The sequence below is a fragment of the Antedon mediterranea genome, chromosome 3 (genome assembly GCF_964355755.1).
Source record: "Antedon mediterranea chromosome 3, ecAntMedi1.1, whole genome shotgun sequence".
In the NCBI taxonomy this organism is placed as follows: domain Eukaryota; kingdom Metazoa; phylum Echinodermata; class Crinoidea; order Comatulida; family Antedonidae; genus Antedon; species Antedon mediterranea.
In genome coordinates, this window is record NC_092672.1 from 32049567 (window position 1) to 32066220 (window position 16654).

The window sequence follows — 16654 nt, forward strand, 5'->3', positions numbered from 1 at the left end:
AAACAAGGTTGAAATAAATTTGAAGTTACAAAATAGTTTTATGTAGCAATTTCTTTAAGTCACATTGTTGTTGTTAAATTATGTATATAAACGTAGTCTAGCTTTAGACCGCAATTTATTATTTGTAATTTCAAACACATTTTTCCACAAATGGGCTTCCTTATGCTTGGGCTGGATTGAAAACAAAATGGCCACCACTGTATCTGAAGATGAATGGAAGGTCATGCATTGGCACATATTTCGTTTATCAGGCTTTTTATATATATTTATCAGTATTATATTAGACCACATTTACACTTCGATTTGGGCTGCCCCGGAACGCTCCTGGGTCGGCAATTGATAAGTGTAAACATTTCATAAAGTTAGGCTGGCAGATGCGGACCTGAACCACATCTCGAGGTGGGTCTGGGCCGGCTTGAGAAAATGATTTAAATCAATCCTCAAGGATGGAACACAAATGTAAACGTGCTGTATCAGGCCCAAACAATTTAATTTGAACCCAATCCTGGAGTGGCCTAGGATACAATCCTGTAGCGGCCTAAGACCCAATCATAAGTGTAAATGGGATCCTTGACATGAATTAATTCATACATCATACTTTGATAGCTTACACATTTATTCACACACCGCCAAGTCGATGACCAACCGATGTTTGAACGTTGACATAATAAATGAACATAATTATACAATAAAATTAATTTATAAAAATTCTACATTCCTAAAGATTGGCAATAAATTGCACTATCTAATCAATGATAGTTCATTATCCCATGCATTAGTGCATGTTCTTGTATTTCCTCATATGCGATGCAATACTACCGGCTATTTCATCTTGCAACTTGTTTTGGCCGTAATAATCTATAAACTGACCATCCGGGTCAAGAAGGTACATGATGATTGTATGGTCAACCTGAGAAAAAAATTATTTAGAATTATCTCATTTACTTTTTATATACATGTATCAGTATTATATCAGACCTGATTTACACTTACGATTTATACTCACTCCTGAGGACGATCAAAGTATATTAATCGAAACGTCGAGAAACTCAACAGTTCTTTTCAGAACTAATATACGTGATGTACCCGCCGCAAACTTTATATCAATATTTCATTTGAGTTAGTATATTTCCCCGACATTTCAACTGATTTTCCGTATCACGTTAATGTACTATGCAATTTACCACTTGGCTACTACTGTAGCACCCTCTATGTTTAGCTGTATTATATTAAAATATAGCACCCTCTATGGTTTGGTCACACAGTTTTCTGATATTTCATTTTTCAAGTTTGAAGTAAAGTACCTCTAACAACAGGATGCTGAGCTCTGAAGATCTAAGGGTTTATCTGTGGCTGCAACACAATCGGTTTAACAGACACCGTATGCCGTGGGGGAATATGTACATAGTACAGTACTGTTGGTATTTGTTGCAGCCAGACATAAAATCAAAGGACTGCTACGAGTTCCTATCTTTGCAAGATGAGCTTAGTGTCCTGTTGTTAGATTGCCTTAATTGTACTAATTAGTTACTTGCTCTTCATTGTTATTAATAACTTACAATGTAATCATTGTCCTCATCTTTAGGCCCCTGACTGAAATAAACTCTGAAGTTCTTCGCTGCTTCTTTCACCTGTTCATTTGTTCCAGTTAAACCAATAAATTTTGGGCTAAATTCTAGAAAAAAATGAAAAATATAATTATTTTATTAATTACAGAATTTTTAGACAGGAACTTCAGATAACAAAACTGTTAAGGAAACACTTTTAGGACTCAAAATCAATTTGCTTTTAAAGGTTGTTGTTGTTAAAACATACCCTCATTTCATCAAGAAAGTGTCCCCTTAATAGCGTTGTTGTTCCAAAGGAGTCGTTTTACTGTATTTAATGTTTTGTTTCTAATTTATCATATAGTCAATGTTATCTCAGAAGCATGATGAACGTATTGTTTGATGTGATCTGACCTTTGACATAAGCAGCAATTGTTTTGATATCATCCCTCTCTGGATCAATTGTAATAAACAGCGGAACGACATTTGGTAAATTGCGACTCTCATCTGTAAACAAAATTATGATATTGAACTGATATTATACTAAGAAAGCTAGTAACTATTAGTTACAGTCCCAAACTAGTATTAGTTAAAGTCTGTAACTATTAGTTATAGCCTCAAACTATTAGTTAAAGTCACTAACTATTAGTTACCGCCACAAACTATTAGTTACAGTCACTAACTATTAGTTACAACCCCAAACTATTAGTTACAGCCCCAAACTAGTAGTTATCAGTAACTATTAGTTACAGCTCCAAACTATTAGTTTAAGTCACTAACTATTAGTTACAGCTCCAATCTATTAGTTACAGCCCTAAAGTATTAGTTACAGCCCTAAACTATTAGTTACAGCCTTAAATTATTAGTTAAAGTCAGTAACTATTAGTTACAGCTCCAAACTATCAGTTAAAGTCACTAACTATTAGTTACAGCCTAAACTTTTAGTTAAAGTCACTAACTATGATGATTGAACGAGCACTTTATGAATACTGTATAATAACAAGTTTTATTTCGGTTATGCTTTATTGATCGTAGTACATACCAATTTTATTTACAACATCCACCATCTTCTCTAGTTCATCAGGACAGATGTCAGGACAATGAGTGAAGCCAAAGTACAATAGTACCCATTGGCCAAGGTAATCTTTGTTTGTCTTTGGATTTCCTTCATGATCAACCAATGAGAACGGCCCTCCTATAGCCGCTTTACCAAGAGATCTTGATCGTTCCTTTTCAAGAGCTGAAATTGATTATTTGTAATAATAATTCTAAATAACTTAACTTTAACTACAGTTTGTTTAAGTTCTAGCAACATTACACAAACCAAATATTGTTAATAGCACAGATTTACATTTAGGAATAGCAGCTTCAGTGGCCACCCCAATTTCTAAATCTTATTTATTTATATTCGACCTCACCTAATTCTTTTTGATGTTTGAAATATTTAAATCCACCAATCGCTACTCCTCCCAGTGCACATGTGACTAAAAGCGACTTCCATGTAATAGGCTGCAGTAAAATAATATAAAATGAGTATGTTATTATTTGATTACTGTGTATGTAATTGAAAAACTTCAACTGGAGTATCACTCGAGGTCAAGGTGTAGATAGAGGTTGAGGAGGGGAGAGCTATTCAAAAATAGAGATTAGAGCTTCGAGAAGGATTTAGAAATACTGGTCGCAGTTGTGGAGTATGGAAGGATATTCCTTGATCTTGATAATGTAATAATTGATAATTGCATTGATTAACTAACTACCAGAGATCATTCTCAAATTGTATTTTTACCTACTACTATATTTTGTAGTAGTAATTGTAATAATATTTATTCAAATTCAGTTTACCCCTCTTGATTTAGTTTGACTTGATTTTGAACTGTTTAGTCTAACTGTCATTTCACCATGACATCTTACTCGGCATATGGAACTGTTCCAAAACTGCTGCTGCAGCAGCACAACAGCAGAATTTTGAAACTTTGAAAACTTTAACTGAAAATAAAACAAATGAATGTAATACATACATAATAATAGCCTGCTAATATTTTAGCCGGATAGTTTAGGCCTATTCAATCAGAATTTGATTTAATTTAATTTTTTCATTTTTAGGCTTAGGCCTACCTACCCAGGCATAACGCCACACTTACATCATAATCGTCAGTCCAAACACTTAATTTAACATGCGTCATGTCAGTTGGGAGGGAGGCTAGCTATGATTACCTGTTAGCCTGGGCTTATCTAAGGCTAGAATTTATTAATTGGCTAATTATTGGCTTTTTAATATTATATAAAAATTAAATGCATACCATTTTTATTATTTAAAAAACTATTTAGACCAAAACAATTACATTTCCTTCACACACGAGATTAGAGCGTGTAAGCTGCCATTTTGTTTACATTTGTCCACCTAACTCGCTCATTATTATAAAGTGAATTAATTTGTAGGATACACGATATGTTTTAACTGATTAATATAAAGCATATTTGAATTTTATCATAATATATAATGTAAATTAACATGCTATGTTATTTTAGTTATTATAAAATATGTTTTTTTCTAATTAGCAACGTGTCTAGGGCGCCTATCTTTGTACAAATAATTCTTTCTCAGTAGACAACATGGCAGCCACCAGACAAAAGCTGTCCCCTTTTGAAATGAACTTGCGAATGCTGAAAGAAGAGTTATCTAAACAAGATCCCGTGATTTTGAGCATTGTAGTTGCTGTAGCAGTAGTTTTACTAACCATAGGTATATTTTTGTTTTTCAATTTGTTTTAAATTTGAGTAATTTTTGGATTATAGAACATTTCATATGCCTGTCGCCTCTCTCTGTCTGGTATGTACATCACGTCGCACGTGTGTTCCCTGTTTGCCTGGTCATTTCGCCCTGTTTTCTATATACTCATTACACGACGGGCCGTATTACAGCAAGTGTATATATTATAATGTGTGCTACATATTTTCATAATACTTATATCTTTTTATGACATATTTCATTGTGAATTCTTTACATTAAATTGCATCGATTTAATCAATAATATTTTAATAATATATATATTTATTATTTTTTAATAAACAAAATATGAATAAATAAAAGCCAATAATGTGTTATGATAAAACATTAGTTAAAAAAAATATTTGTTTAGTTATTTACAAGTTGGTGGCTCGTGGAAAAGGAGGAAGAAATGCTGTTTTACTTGTTGGACTGTCTGGTTCTGGAAAAACTCTTTTGTTTTCAAGGGTAAAATTAATTTTATGAAATTAATTTTATGAAATTATTAGATGATACTGCATTAATAATATGCATTTTATGTCATTTCAAGAGGGAAGATTGCTCAAACCCTCTGGATCCAAGTCTGATAACAATGTGTGGCCACACATGCCTAGTCTATCAAAAATAGATATCAAAAAGTAATTTATAATCTTTTAACCATCAATTAACTAGCCCCCCCCCCCCTCCCCACCTGATAACCATGTAACCACATATTCTGTATTGTATTATTATTTTATTACAGCTACTGTTTAACAAAGGTGCTTCAACATTTACATCAATAAAAGAAAATGTTGGAAGCTACGTCACTCTGAATAAGAAGACAATAAATGTTGTGGACATACCTGGAAATGTCCGACAAAGACAGCAATACTTAGACCAGTACCAAACACAAGCAAGGTTAGTGGTTATGCCCTTATTAGCAATGATGTAACATTAGTAGCCTAGTCTAAACAGGGAGTTGTAAAATATTTCGTTATGTCTAAAGATACGGTACCGTATCCATACTTTTAAAAACTAAAGGTACGGTAATTATAGAGGGCGCTATGTAATGTGGATGTTAATCAAATAGGTTATTGCATTGGTTTTCTGCAAGCCAGCTGTGTAGCCTAGTGGACATGTGATGAGGCTTTGGCTTAAGGGGTTGGGGGTTCGATACTCTTCTTGACGTCTTTTTTTTATTTATTTTTTTAGTTTTTAATTTAAGAGAGATTATTTAAAGGGTTAGGTTTTTAATATTTAGGAAGGAGTTTAATATTTAGGAACGAGTTTAATATTTAGGAACGAGTTTTATATTTAGGAACGAGTTTTATATTTAGGTACGAGTTTTAGGAATGCAATTTACCGTACTTTTAGCAAACGGAAGCGCCCTCTATAATTACCGTATCTTTAGCAACGGCGATAATATTTTACGACTCCCTATCTAAAGCTCTGTTTACACTATCAAACTTTATGTAACAAAAAAATGTGATGTGCACATATATGGACATGATGATGTCATATCACTACCATATTTGGGCATATCACTGCCATATTTAGGCACTTTTTTTTGTAAAACTAGTTTGATGGTGTAGACAGAGCTTAATGGATATACCTGGAAACGTAAAATGAAATATCATCTATTTCCCATGATGGCAATAATTATAATGTTATTATTTTATTATTTTCAGAGGATTAGTGTTTGTGATCGATAGTGCCACGTTTCAGAAAGAAGTAAAAGAAGTTGCTGAATATTTATACAATATATTGAGCGATGCAATTATATATAAGATGTCACCGAAACTGCTGGTGATGTGTAACAAACAGGACATTACTCTGTCAAAATCTTCTAACGTTATCAAGACGCAACTTGAAAAAGAAATGTAAGTTCCAACAATAAATATATATATAACATAAACATCAAAGGCACAGAATAAATAAAGAATAATAAACAATAAAGATGAGGAAATCTGTAAGAATAATAAAAAGTCGCCCCAACCGAGATTCAAACCCGGAACCTTGTGTTAGACCACTGGGCCTTTCATGGTATTCTTCAAAGCCGATAGGGACTCTCGGAGTGGTACTGATTTCAATAGACCATTTAGAAAACTGTTCACCGCATTAATTTCTCATGAATATTCATTTTCTATTTCCGCAGAAACACTGTTCGTAAGACTAAAGCAGCAGCTCTTGGCAGCACTGATGATTCCAGCTCTTCTTCAGGGGTGTTCCTTGGCAAGAAGGATAAACCATTTGAATTTGCTCATTTGTCAAAGTATAAAGTTGAATTTGTAGAGTGTAGCGCTAAACCAGAAGCCGACGAGGAGGAACCAGAGATTGGACCCCTTCAAGAATGGCTGGCTAGTAGAGTGTGAATTTGTTTAAATTTATCAAAAATAAATAATATAAAATACACAATATTTGTAAGATCAGTGTTCAAGTTTTAGTGTTTTCGACTTAAAATTGAAAACAATTTTTGGGCCAGTTACAATACCATTGTTATATCAAGGCAATCTAACAACAGGACACTGAGTCCGTCTTGCCAAGATAGGAACTTGTAACAGTCCTTTGATCTTATGTCTGGCTGCAACAAATATCAACAATACTGTACTATGTATATATTCTCTGCGGTGCTCGGTATCTGTTAAGGGATTCGTGGAACTGATCGTGTCGTAGTCAAAGATGAACATGTTGATCTCCGGAGCTCTGAGCATCTTGTTAGATTACCTTGGTTATATACAGTATATATATAAAATATACAAATAATATAAGTATTATATAAGCTTTTTTTGCACACAATGTTCTATTGATATCCACATAAGGAAAGCAATGATTTAAATGAAATACCAGGCCCGCATTTATGGTTACAGCATTCAATGGACACTTTCCAGTGAAAACAACGTTCACATTACGGCCAACCCATATTTATGGAAAACACTAATATTAAGACACTTTGCTGGTTCCGGAAGGTGTCCCCTTAATAGGTCTGTATTTGGTAGCATTGACCAATTCGACACTTTATTAGTATTGCTACTTAAATGAATGGAATTGATTAAATTCTAACTTGAGGTATAAACTGTTTGTGTATTTATTTTTAGCGTCTCATTGTGGTCGCCGCTAAATCGTTTGTACGCCGCCGCGCGTACTGAAAACGTTAGCGTATTAACAGTTGACAAGCATAATGTATATTGCCTAAATATAAATTGTTTTTTAAATAAATTAATTAAAAGTTGCATGACTCCATTGGAGTGTTTGTACAAAAAAAATTGAAATATTTAAAATTCGCGGGAAAATTATAATTTATCGGGCGATCGACGCTTCGTAATTAATGTTCGGAACCATCTTAACAAACTGATTTTGTAAAAATTATAGGCTATATTGAAAACCGTTAATTTTGCACGAGATTTTGCATGTGATTTTAAGAATGTTATTTTCGCACAGGAATTTGTTATACTTCTGTTTTACTTATTGAGCAATGACATCGCGACGTATACAGACCTAATTCGTATAATGGAAATACCATCTTAAATTTCGTTACATATCGAAGGTGCTGGAGTGCAACGAACTTATTTTTTACTCCTTACCGATGTTTCTCCCGAGGCATATTGTCGATAATTAAAATCCCAGAAAATTATACAAAACTTAATATTATTTTTTATCAAATTTCACTGACTTATGATCTTATTATATTGTGGACGTGTGACGTTTTTTAAAAGGAATTTAAATAAAATTTTAATAACTTCGTTTATTTCACGGTTTTACCAACTTACGTCACGTCAAATTTCATACTCTATTGCGTGCAGTGGTTATGCAGGTATTCTTTTCAGTTATTGCGGCATAAAGTTAATATTATTATAAACGTGTTTCTATAACCAGGAAATGTAGATTAGGTAAATTTTCTTCGGAAATGATATTGCTCATAAAATATATACAACACACGGAATGGAACTTAACTCGACAACTTTCGGGTCGTCGGTTGGTTGTGCAATACTTGACTGTAGGCTACTCTGTGGGTGTCAACAAACAGAGTCAGCTGATCGATAGGAGACTTACAGTATAGAACGGAGTTGTCTATTGTTTATAATGCTATAGGTCAGTGACAGTGGGCCTATCATTTTATCACTATCCAAAGTCTACTGCTTCTATTGTGTACGTGATTGTTGTCAGCACGTGATTCTTGCTGTACATTTCGTCTTTAATTCGCGTTGACATTTTATTTTAATCGTTCGGTCGCTTTATTACCGATTTTGAAGAAAAGGAACCTGACGTCTTTCCTCCCTGCACACGTGATCACAAGGAATACCCGTTTCCATGGTAATTTTAGTAAAAGTACGATAATTATAATTGTCTCACGTGAGCGGGATAGACTTTTAGTGGTCGGTAGTTACTAATCAGTCACGTGAACGGGACTTCGCTTCGATTGTTCTCTCAAGTCAGAAGCTAACGAAAGGACTGTTGTTGGAATAGTGTTTACAATAGTGACAGGATCAGTAAATATATTATAGTCTTTGAAAGTATCGGTTCCAAAAGCGGTAGTACTTGTTATGTACATTTAAAGGTAATATTCTAACACTGAAAGCTGGTTTGACTTTTAGTCGGTTGAACCGGTCCTTTAATAAATCAACTCGGGCACTATATATATAGTAGGCCTATATATGTTATTGCATGGCTGAGATTACTAACAATTAAATAGGTCATTAACTGATCAAATTAAGTTAAGATTTACACTGTCATGCCTTCTTAAAAACCGTCCATTGTCTGTACTATTATGGAGAAAGTAAATTCGCCATTATTATATAGAAATTTAGGGTACAGTATATTTATTGACCATTATTTTATAGGCCTACTCCAATCAAGTATAGTATCCCACGTGACCATTAAGTACCTTTAAGTGTAAAACCAGCACTTGATATATGCATTCAGTGACTAATTAATTCATACATACCAAGTTCAATATTGTAAGAAGCAGTTACAGTATTTTATTGTTGTTGTTGAATACCAGTTAGAATGTTCAATTGACATTATTTATATCGTGAGGCCGCTTTTGATGATCAGTAACAAAATTTTATTTGTATTTTTAGGCCATGTGTTTTCATTGTTAATGTTAATGAATGCATGGACTCAACAATGAAAATGAATACTAATTAAAAATGCAGTGTCACCTTGTATAATTGTCCTCGGAGGAGGTTTAATTACAACGAAGGCCTTGTACTATGTGTAAATACACCATGGCCATCGGAAAATAAAAACTAACTATTAAATTCAAGTACATCGTATTTATGATATTTAGGCCTATCCTACGTTTAAAGATTCATTTTTTTATCCAATGAAAAATATACTATTAGGCCTATCAGCCCTGATTATGCATGGGTCTAAAATACAGGATATTCAACCTTTTAATGAGTATAAAAGAGGAACCGTGAAGCCTACGCCTACGTCGTGGACGTTAATTCCTTATCGACATACTTATACATAGCATTTGATTCAGGTCCGGTAAACCGAACTGCACCACTTCCCCACGAGGGCGCATTTAAAGAAGTCTCTGCTTTGATAACTAAATGGCTGAACTTGAAATAGTTTAGTAGGCCTACACCTGTTTACACCAATATTCAAATTAGGTTGTTGACGTATGAGTTCAAAATTTCAAATCGAATAGAAAAACATGGAACAGGTTTAATACTGGTAACGTCGCTTCGTATGGTATGAAAGCTTGGCAACAACATCGGCCTCCCTATTTAAGTCATTATTAATTAATCATAACATCATTTTCATTCTATCAGGTACTGTAGTCTCAAACATTTGGTCACTTCGAACACACAACATGACGATATTAAACTTTTTCTCGCCGCTGTTTCGTAAGAAGCACTTTGCTAAACAAGATGTGTCGAAGACAGAACTAAAGCGTTGCCTGACGACGGTGGATCTAACTTTTCTGGGCATTGGAAGTACGCTAGGAGCGGGGGCATATATTCTCAGTGGACAGGTAGCTAAGGAAAAGGCTGGACCAGCTGTCGTACTCTCCTTTTTAGTTGCAGCAGTAGCGTCACTTTTAGCAGGTATGTTTGTACAGGTTATTTTTTATAGTTTTAATAGTTTGTCAGCAAGTAGTCACTATGACGTCACATGTGGTGCCATGAAACTATAAATACAATGGTCCTGGTAATAGTAGTGACGATATCAGTTTGTGGTAGTGTTAAATATGAATGCAATAATTAATCATCAATTTAAATTCGTTTTATTTAGGTTTATGTTACGCCGAGTTTGGTGCACGCGTTCCCCGCACAGGATCTGCTTACGTTTACAGTTACGTCACAGTTGGCGAAATATGGGCGTTTGTGATCGGTTGGAATCTTATACTTGAATACGTAATAGGTAAAGAACATTTATTTAATTAATACAACAATAATTGCATTTATATTTACTCATGTCGGTTAGTTCTACCAAGTCACTGTGATTGAGTCTGGTGTACGACAGACTACCTATAGGCCTACGTTCACATTGATTTTTCTCTCTGCCCACAGACCAGCATCTGGGCTCAGTGTGAACGTAGTTTATTTTATTTTATTGTCTTGACAGGAACGTCAAGTGTTGCTGCGGACCAGCACCAAAGCTCAATGTGAACGTAGCTTATACTCATTTATTTTATTCTCTTTGACAGGAACTTCAAGTGTTGCTAGGGCCTGGAGCGCGTACTTCGATACGTTAGTTGGTGGAAAGATTGAAGCTTTTACGTTAGAACATTTGAAGATTAACGTTTCATGGTTGGCGGACTACCCGGATTTTCTTGCTTTTAGTATTTGTATTTTATTATCAAGTAAGTAAACTATATATATACACATATGTAGATGAATGTTGTAGGAATGATTCTTGTAGGGATCTTTTTCTTGCTTTGAGAGAGGACGCAGCATTTGTGACCGACAATGCCAAGCATAAACATCAAATCAATTTGTACAATCAAGTAATCGAAAATCAAACATACTTCTGACAACCAATGCGCACGTACGATGCATGACGTATAGGTCTATTCCTGAAGTCAGTCAAGTTTAAAAAAACAAACAAAAACGTACAGCACTAAAATACTCCTGATTAATTTGATATTCTCTGTTTACAACAGTCTTGTTAGGAATTGGCGTGAAGGAATCTTCGCGGTTCAACACGATTTTCACAATAGTGAACCTCATCGTCCTAACCTACGTCATCATCTGTGGGATGTTCAAAGCGGACACAGACAACTGGAAGATTCCAGAGGATGATGTGCCGCCAAAATATGGGGATGGTGGCTTCTTTCCGTATGGATTTTCGGGAATGATATCGGGAGCAGCGACTTGTTTCTATGGATTCGTAGGATTTGATTGTATTGCGACAACGGGTAAGAAATTACGTACAAGTTCGTACAAATTTGACGACCTTACGTTACAGTGACCCCACCTAGGCGCTCTTAGTTTCTTTTGGGACACTCCTACTAAGAAGGACTTTGTTGGGTTCCGAAGGTCCCATTTCAAAGGGCACCTCTTTAAGCTCAGTTCTCACTAAAGCTTGGTTCCCACTAGCGACACAACGTAACGCAATTTACTCAACGTAAGCAAATTCCCTTCCAGTAATTGTGTTTGCCGCCGCCTGCGTGAAATCAAACCTGCGATTTATACAACACTGTTGCGTCGTGGGTTCCCACTCAATTTGCGTCAATAAGTCGTTGCGTTGCGTTCTAGTGGCAACCACGCTTTGGACGCAACGCAAAGACGTAAGCCACAACGCAAACGAATTTACCAATCAAAATCAACATTTGAATAATCAATCGCCTTGATGCGCTGCGTCTTTAATGGGAAACAAGCTTTACCGACACGTTAGACGTCCAATTCCTAAGTCAGTTGTGTCTCCGTTAAGTTGAATTGCTATCCCCCTTGGTGATGGCCCGAGAGGTGTCATCAGCTCCATTAGTGGTTAAACCATTTTAGGCCAAAATAAAATAACCGGATTTATAATTCACAGGTGAAGAAGCCAAGAACCCCCGACGAGCCATCCCGATCAGTATTGTGATATCACTGTTCTTTATATTCATCGCATACTTCGGCATTTCCATGACCATAACGCTCATGTGCCCATACTTCCTTCTGGATGAGAAAGCACCGCTGCCATTCGTATTCGATTACGTCGGTTGGACTTCGGCAAAATACGTCATTTCCATCGGCGCTGTGTGTGCGCTGTCAACTAGGTGAGTTTTTTAATTAAAAAAGAGAGAAATTGAACGCTTTTTTGACGATCATGAAACACATGCAGTCCTAATAAAACGATCAAAGTATCACTCATTGTATGTCCGTTTAAATTGGCTCTTGATACCAACTTAGTCAGATATTAATAATAACTAAGCCAGAACGAGTTTATTAAATACATTGAGTGCTAGCTAAATAGAGTTTTGTTTATCCTTTAGTTTGCTTGGAGCGATGTTTCCACTTCCTCGAGTTATCTACGCCATGGCTAGTGACGGCATCATATTTAGGTTCCTTGCTCGAATCAACAGCCGCACCAAGACACCTGTACTGGCTACTATTCTATCTGGAGTATTTGCAGGTATTCTAAAGCTGATTCGCACCATGCAGGACGCAACGCAAGGACGTAAAGCGCACCATACCGCAAAGTAATTTGACCAATCACGACGCGTCGATCATCCATGTTTGGTAAACTCACGTGCGTAGTGCCTCTACGTCGGTTGCGTGCGTCCAAGTGAATGTTCTTAGACGTTCTGTCATTTTATGATTCTGATACATGAAACCATTGTCGTAATGGAGTTTAATGTTGGGGAGAGAAGAGGAGGACATAATCAGATTGGTACCATTGTTTCCACTTTGGAGCAAAAGATGGGTTATCACCCATTTAATTAAACCAACATTTCAATGAATGTGTTCTCTTCCTGTTGGCAAAAAAACTTATCTCAAGGCATTATTCCATTGATATATTTTAATAACTTGTAGGTTTGATGGCGTTGATCTTTGACCTTGATGAGCTTGTAAACATGATGTCTATAGGAACTTTGCTTGCTTATACATTGGTAGCTTTCTCAGTTGTTGTATTGAGGTAAGAGACTCTCTCACGATTAAATCTTTCCTTTCCAAAATTCCTATGTTTGACGATCGAAACACGCCTTAAAATCAGATTGTTTTTTCGCCGATGATGTCACAACGCATATTGATTTCTTTGCCGTCGTGAGGTGGTTTCCCGAATTATTATGAAATCAAAACGGTACTGGGTATAACTAGCGTTCTGGTTACCAACTACCCATCTATTCATAGAAGTACATGATGTAGCAGCCTATTTGTACGATGACTATAGAATTGACCCGTGACGTGACTTAGAAGAAGGTGATTAAAGTCACCATCACCGTCATTAATTCATTTTAAATTTTTAACATTGTAGATATAGAGCGAGTAATGATAAAGATAGTGACTCGGTAAACGGTGTGGATACACATTATAGCAACGGTGTTGGGCTCTCACCGTCGTCAATTTCATCTACCCGACTTCGGATTGTGCATTCAGACGTTCCAACGCAACGCTCAGAAAATATTTCAAAAATATGTATAGGAGTAACATGTAAGTAATTTGAAAATGGCCGCCGCTAGAGAACATAACTAAAAGTTGTTTCCCATACCAGCAGTACTGTTGGTATTTGTCGCCAGACGTAAGATAAAAAAGACTAGTTCCGGAGATCAACAGGTTTATCTGTTGCGCGACACGATTAGTTCCACGCCCCTTTTAATACCAGACAGAGAATTGTTAGTATTTGTCGCAGCCAGACATAAGATCAAAAGGACGGTTACGAATTTATATCTTGGCAAGGCGAGCTGAGTGTCCTGTTGTTAGATTGCCTTTTTGTCCTAGTGAGAACCAATGCTTGTCGAATCTCAAACACAGTCACCACATTCATACCCTAAACATTACCGTGTAGTAGTTACCGTTTAGTAGAATAATACGATACATCCGAAATACGAAACAACTAACATCCGGGTGTGTGCGCAATGATTGCAAGTGACACATATTCAAAGTAATAATAATATATAACCTTTTTTTCTTTCCCAGGTACTGCAATAATAGCAATTTCTGTACTAATAGTATTCGCACTAGATGATATAGCAAAGGCCAAATGGTGGGCATTACTACTCTTGATTATAACATCAACTTGTTTAGTAGCTGGTGGCTCCATTTTGGCCTTGCTGCCGCAAGATTCAACCGAGTTAGCATTTAAGGTAAGAATATCATACTGGACCAAGATTTCGGTCCAGATGTTTTTTTGTTAAACAAATCATGTGTCTGTCTTTTTGTTCCTTTTTAGAAATGCTTTTCATGCTAAATTGTATTTTTAGAAGAAAATAAATGTTATCTTGGATTTAATGATTGATTGATTTATGTAATTATATTTGAATGAATATTGTAAAGCTCTGTCTACACTATCAAACTTTAGGCGACACCAAATGTGATCATGCCCATAAATGGACATATTTGGGCACATCACACTTTTTTTTTCAAACTAGTTTGATAGTGTAGACAGAGCTTTATATTCATAATTCTCTTTCATAGGTTCCTCTGGTACCACTTCTTCCATTATTTAGTATATGGTTTAACGTAATCTTAATGCTGAAGTTGGATTATCAAACATGGATCCGATTTGCCGTGTGGATGGCAATTGGTAAGTTAAACACAGGATGCGTAGATCAAAAGGGGTATCTGTGGCTGCGAACCGATCAGTTCCACGCGTCAAACCTGCGCGCTGTTTTGGGTATGATGTGTTTTGTAAAAAAGACACTGCAAGGTACCGGTACTTAAATTAGTATAAATATATAGTCGATAATTGTTATAATTTTATTTCTTTACAGGGTTTGTAGTATATTTTGTTTATGGTATTTTCAACAGCAACGAAAGGAAACGATACGTCGATGAAGATAAAGACGAAAGCGACGAAACAGCAAAACTATTAGACAACTGAATGTAATGTTTTTAGTTTAATCTACATTGATTTTACGTGAGGTGGCCTATTAGCACTACATGAATATCTGTATTGTTCTTTATTATGTTTATAACGTCATTTTAAACCATTTAACATATTTTTTAATTTGTACAGTACAAATTCACTTTTGTTGTAATAATCCCAGGCCTAAGTTTTAATCCAATTAATAATGTTCAGTATTGTTGTTAATTTTTAATGATAATTTGTTTTTGTTATAATCATATGTTTTAGATAGTATGTAAAGTTTTATTATTAATGTCATTGTTTGTATGTAGGCATATGTGATGATCTTATACATTAATTTTAACGATTTATTTGATTATGATTAGGCCTATCCAATGTGTAGCTAGTTGTACTTAATATATAGGTATTGTACTAAGCATTGACGTAGGCCTGTCTGCCTATTCAATAGGCCTATTTCTTAAAAATTTATTTTTAAAAATGGAGCAATAAATATCTTTGTATACAATACACGCAAAATACTAATTTATTGGATTTTTTTTACAAAATTGAGCCGAAACCGGAAAAAAAAGTCTATCGTGTCCTTACATCAATCTCCGTCTCATGTCAGATCATACTTAGATTCGCCTTCGAATCTGTTGAAATTGTTTATTTTTAAAATAATTGTGCAAGTAGTCAACATTTGGTGTAAATGTCGAATAATTATTAAAAACAAAAAGAGAACTACTTTTTGTCGAGAATACCGGCGTGCTAAGATGTTGAGCATGAGCTTGCCGCCGGTAAACTTTCACCAACACGTGATAATATCTCCACCAATAGGACGTTCGTATTAGATCAGAAGTTTGGTCTGAAAATCAGACGTACTTACAACGAACAACTTGTACTATTCTTAGCCTAGCCTAGTTTGTAATAAATATCTTCTATTCTGCTCAATGAACAAAAATCGTGTGGAATTACTTGATACCGATGTCGTATATTTCATATTCACACATCGTTGCAATTCGATTATTGTAGGTATTTACTTGTCAGTAGTAGAAGATGGCCTCTAAGCCCTAGGCTACACGGTTATCAACTGCCCGTGAGTGTGTACTTATCACCAGGCGTACGCCGCACAACATTACTTTGCGTACAGGTTAAATTTAGCAGACAACCGCAATTCACAGTGGAAAATAACGATGGAGCTAGTTTTCCTCCTTGGATCTATAAAGGAGATGTTCATGGTATAACAACATCCATGATAATTCACAGGATTTTTCAGAAAGAAAAATTCGGGTAAGCAATTATTATTCCTTATTATTTCTTAGATTTAGTGTAAAACAGGATAGCCTCTCCTAGACCAAGTTGAATGTTGAAAGCAACAATAGTTGAGTGACGAGATGGTATTTTAAACTCAAACCAAGCTGCA

The 16654-nt window shown here is 35.4% G+C and overlaps 3 protein-coding genes across 4 annotated transcripts; 2 read left to right on the forward strand and 1 right to left on the reverse strand.

The window, feature by feature from the left end:
• Positions 1 to 33: 33 nt before the first annotated feature.
• Positions 34 to 3938, reverse strand: LOC140045233 (protein SCO1 homolog, mitochondrial-like). Its single transcript, XM_072090059.1, has 7 exons — positions 3848 to 3938; positions 3390 to 3533; positions 2966 to 3056; positions 2590 to 2787; positions 1962 to 2054; positions 1560 to 1675; positions 34 to 910 (listed from the first exon to the last, which is right to left on the reverse strand). The coding sequence occupies exons 1-7, from the start codon at positions 3848 to 3850 to the stop codon at positions 776 to 778; spliced, it is 780 nt and encodes a 259-aa protein (XP_071946160.1). The 5' UTR covers positions 3851 to 3938; the 3' UTR covers positions 34 to 775.
• Positions 3939 to 4161: 223 nt separating this feature from the next.
• Positions 4162 to 7355, forward strand: LOC140043868 (signal recognition particle receptor subunit beta-like). Its single transcript, XM_072088344.1, has 5 exons — positions 4162 to 4290; positions 4688 to 4782; positions 5057 to 5211; positions 5982 to 6173; positions 6449 to 7355. The coding sequence occupies exons 1-5, from the start codon at positions 4197 to 4199 to the stop codon at positions 6663 to 6665; spliced, it is 753 nt and encodes a 250-aa protein (XP_071944445.1). The 5' UTR covers positions 4162 to 4196; the 3' UTR covers positions 6666 to 7355.
• Positions 7356 to 8218: 863 nt separating this feature from the next.
• On the forward strand, positions 8219 to 16165 carry LOC140045234 (cationic amino acid transporter 2-like). 2 transcript variants are annotated; one of them, XM_072090060.1, is made up of 12 exons: positions 8219 to 8848; positions 10071 to 10346; positions 10534 to 10662; positions 10949 to 11104; positions 11405 to 11659; positions 12280 to 12502; positions 12719 to 12858; positions 13260 to 13362; positions 13702 to 13877; positions 14364 to 14530; positions 14862 to 14970; positions 15158 to 16164. In XM_072090060.1, exons 2-12 carry the CDS (start codon positions 10112 to 10114, stop codon positions 15265 to 15267), a joined length of 1803 nt encoding a protein of 600 aa, XP_071946161.1. In that variant the 5' UTR covers positions 8219 to 8848; positions 10071 to 10111; the 3' UTR covers positions 15268 to 16164. The 2 variants fall into 2 exon arrangements, with proteins under 2 accessions (XP_071946161.1, XP_071946162.1); XM_072090061.1 differs by having other exon boundaries at positions 8494 to 8604; positions 15158 to 16165.
• Positions 16166 to 16654: the final 489 nt, after the last annotated feature.

Bases quoted from the DNA above. Each gene is read 5' to 3' on its own strand.
- LOC140045233 (XM_072090059.1), bottom strand. The intron at 3,057-3,389 runs GTAAACTGAATT...ATTTTACTGCAG, and splicing joins GTCAAACTAAATCAAGAGGG to CCTATTACATGGAAGTCGCT. The intron at 2,055-2,589 runs GTATGTACTACG...TTTTGTTTACAG, and splicing joins GGATGTTGTAAATAAAATTG to ATGAGAGTCGCAATTTACCA.
- LOC140043868 (XM_072088344.1), top strand. From the start codon at position 4,197: ATGAACTTGCGAATGCTGAAAGAAGAGTTATCTAAACAAGATCCCGTG. The intron at 4,783-5,056 runs GTAAAATTAATT...ATTTTATTACAG, and splicing joins AAACTCTTTTGTTTTCAAGG to CTACTGTTTAACAAAGGTGC. The intron at 6,174-6,448 runs GTAAGTTCCAAC...CTATTTCCGCAG, and splicing joins ACGCAACTTGAAAAAGAAAT to AAACACTGTTCGTAAGACTA.
- LOC140045234 (XM_072090060.1), top strand. From the start codon at position 10,112: ATGACGATATTAAACTTTTTCTCGCCGCTGTTTCGTAAGAAGCACTTT. The intron at 11,660-12,279 runs GTAAGAAATTAC...TATAATTCACAG, and splicing joins TGATTGTATTGCGACAACGG to GTGAAGAAGCCAAGAACCCC. The intron at 12,503-12,718 runs GTGAGTTTTTTA...TTTATCCTTTAG, and splicing joins GTGTGTGCGCTGTCAACTAG to TTTGCTTGGAGCGATGTTTC.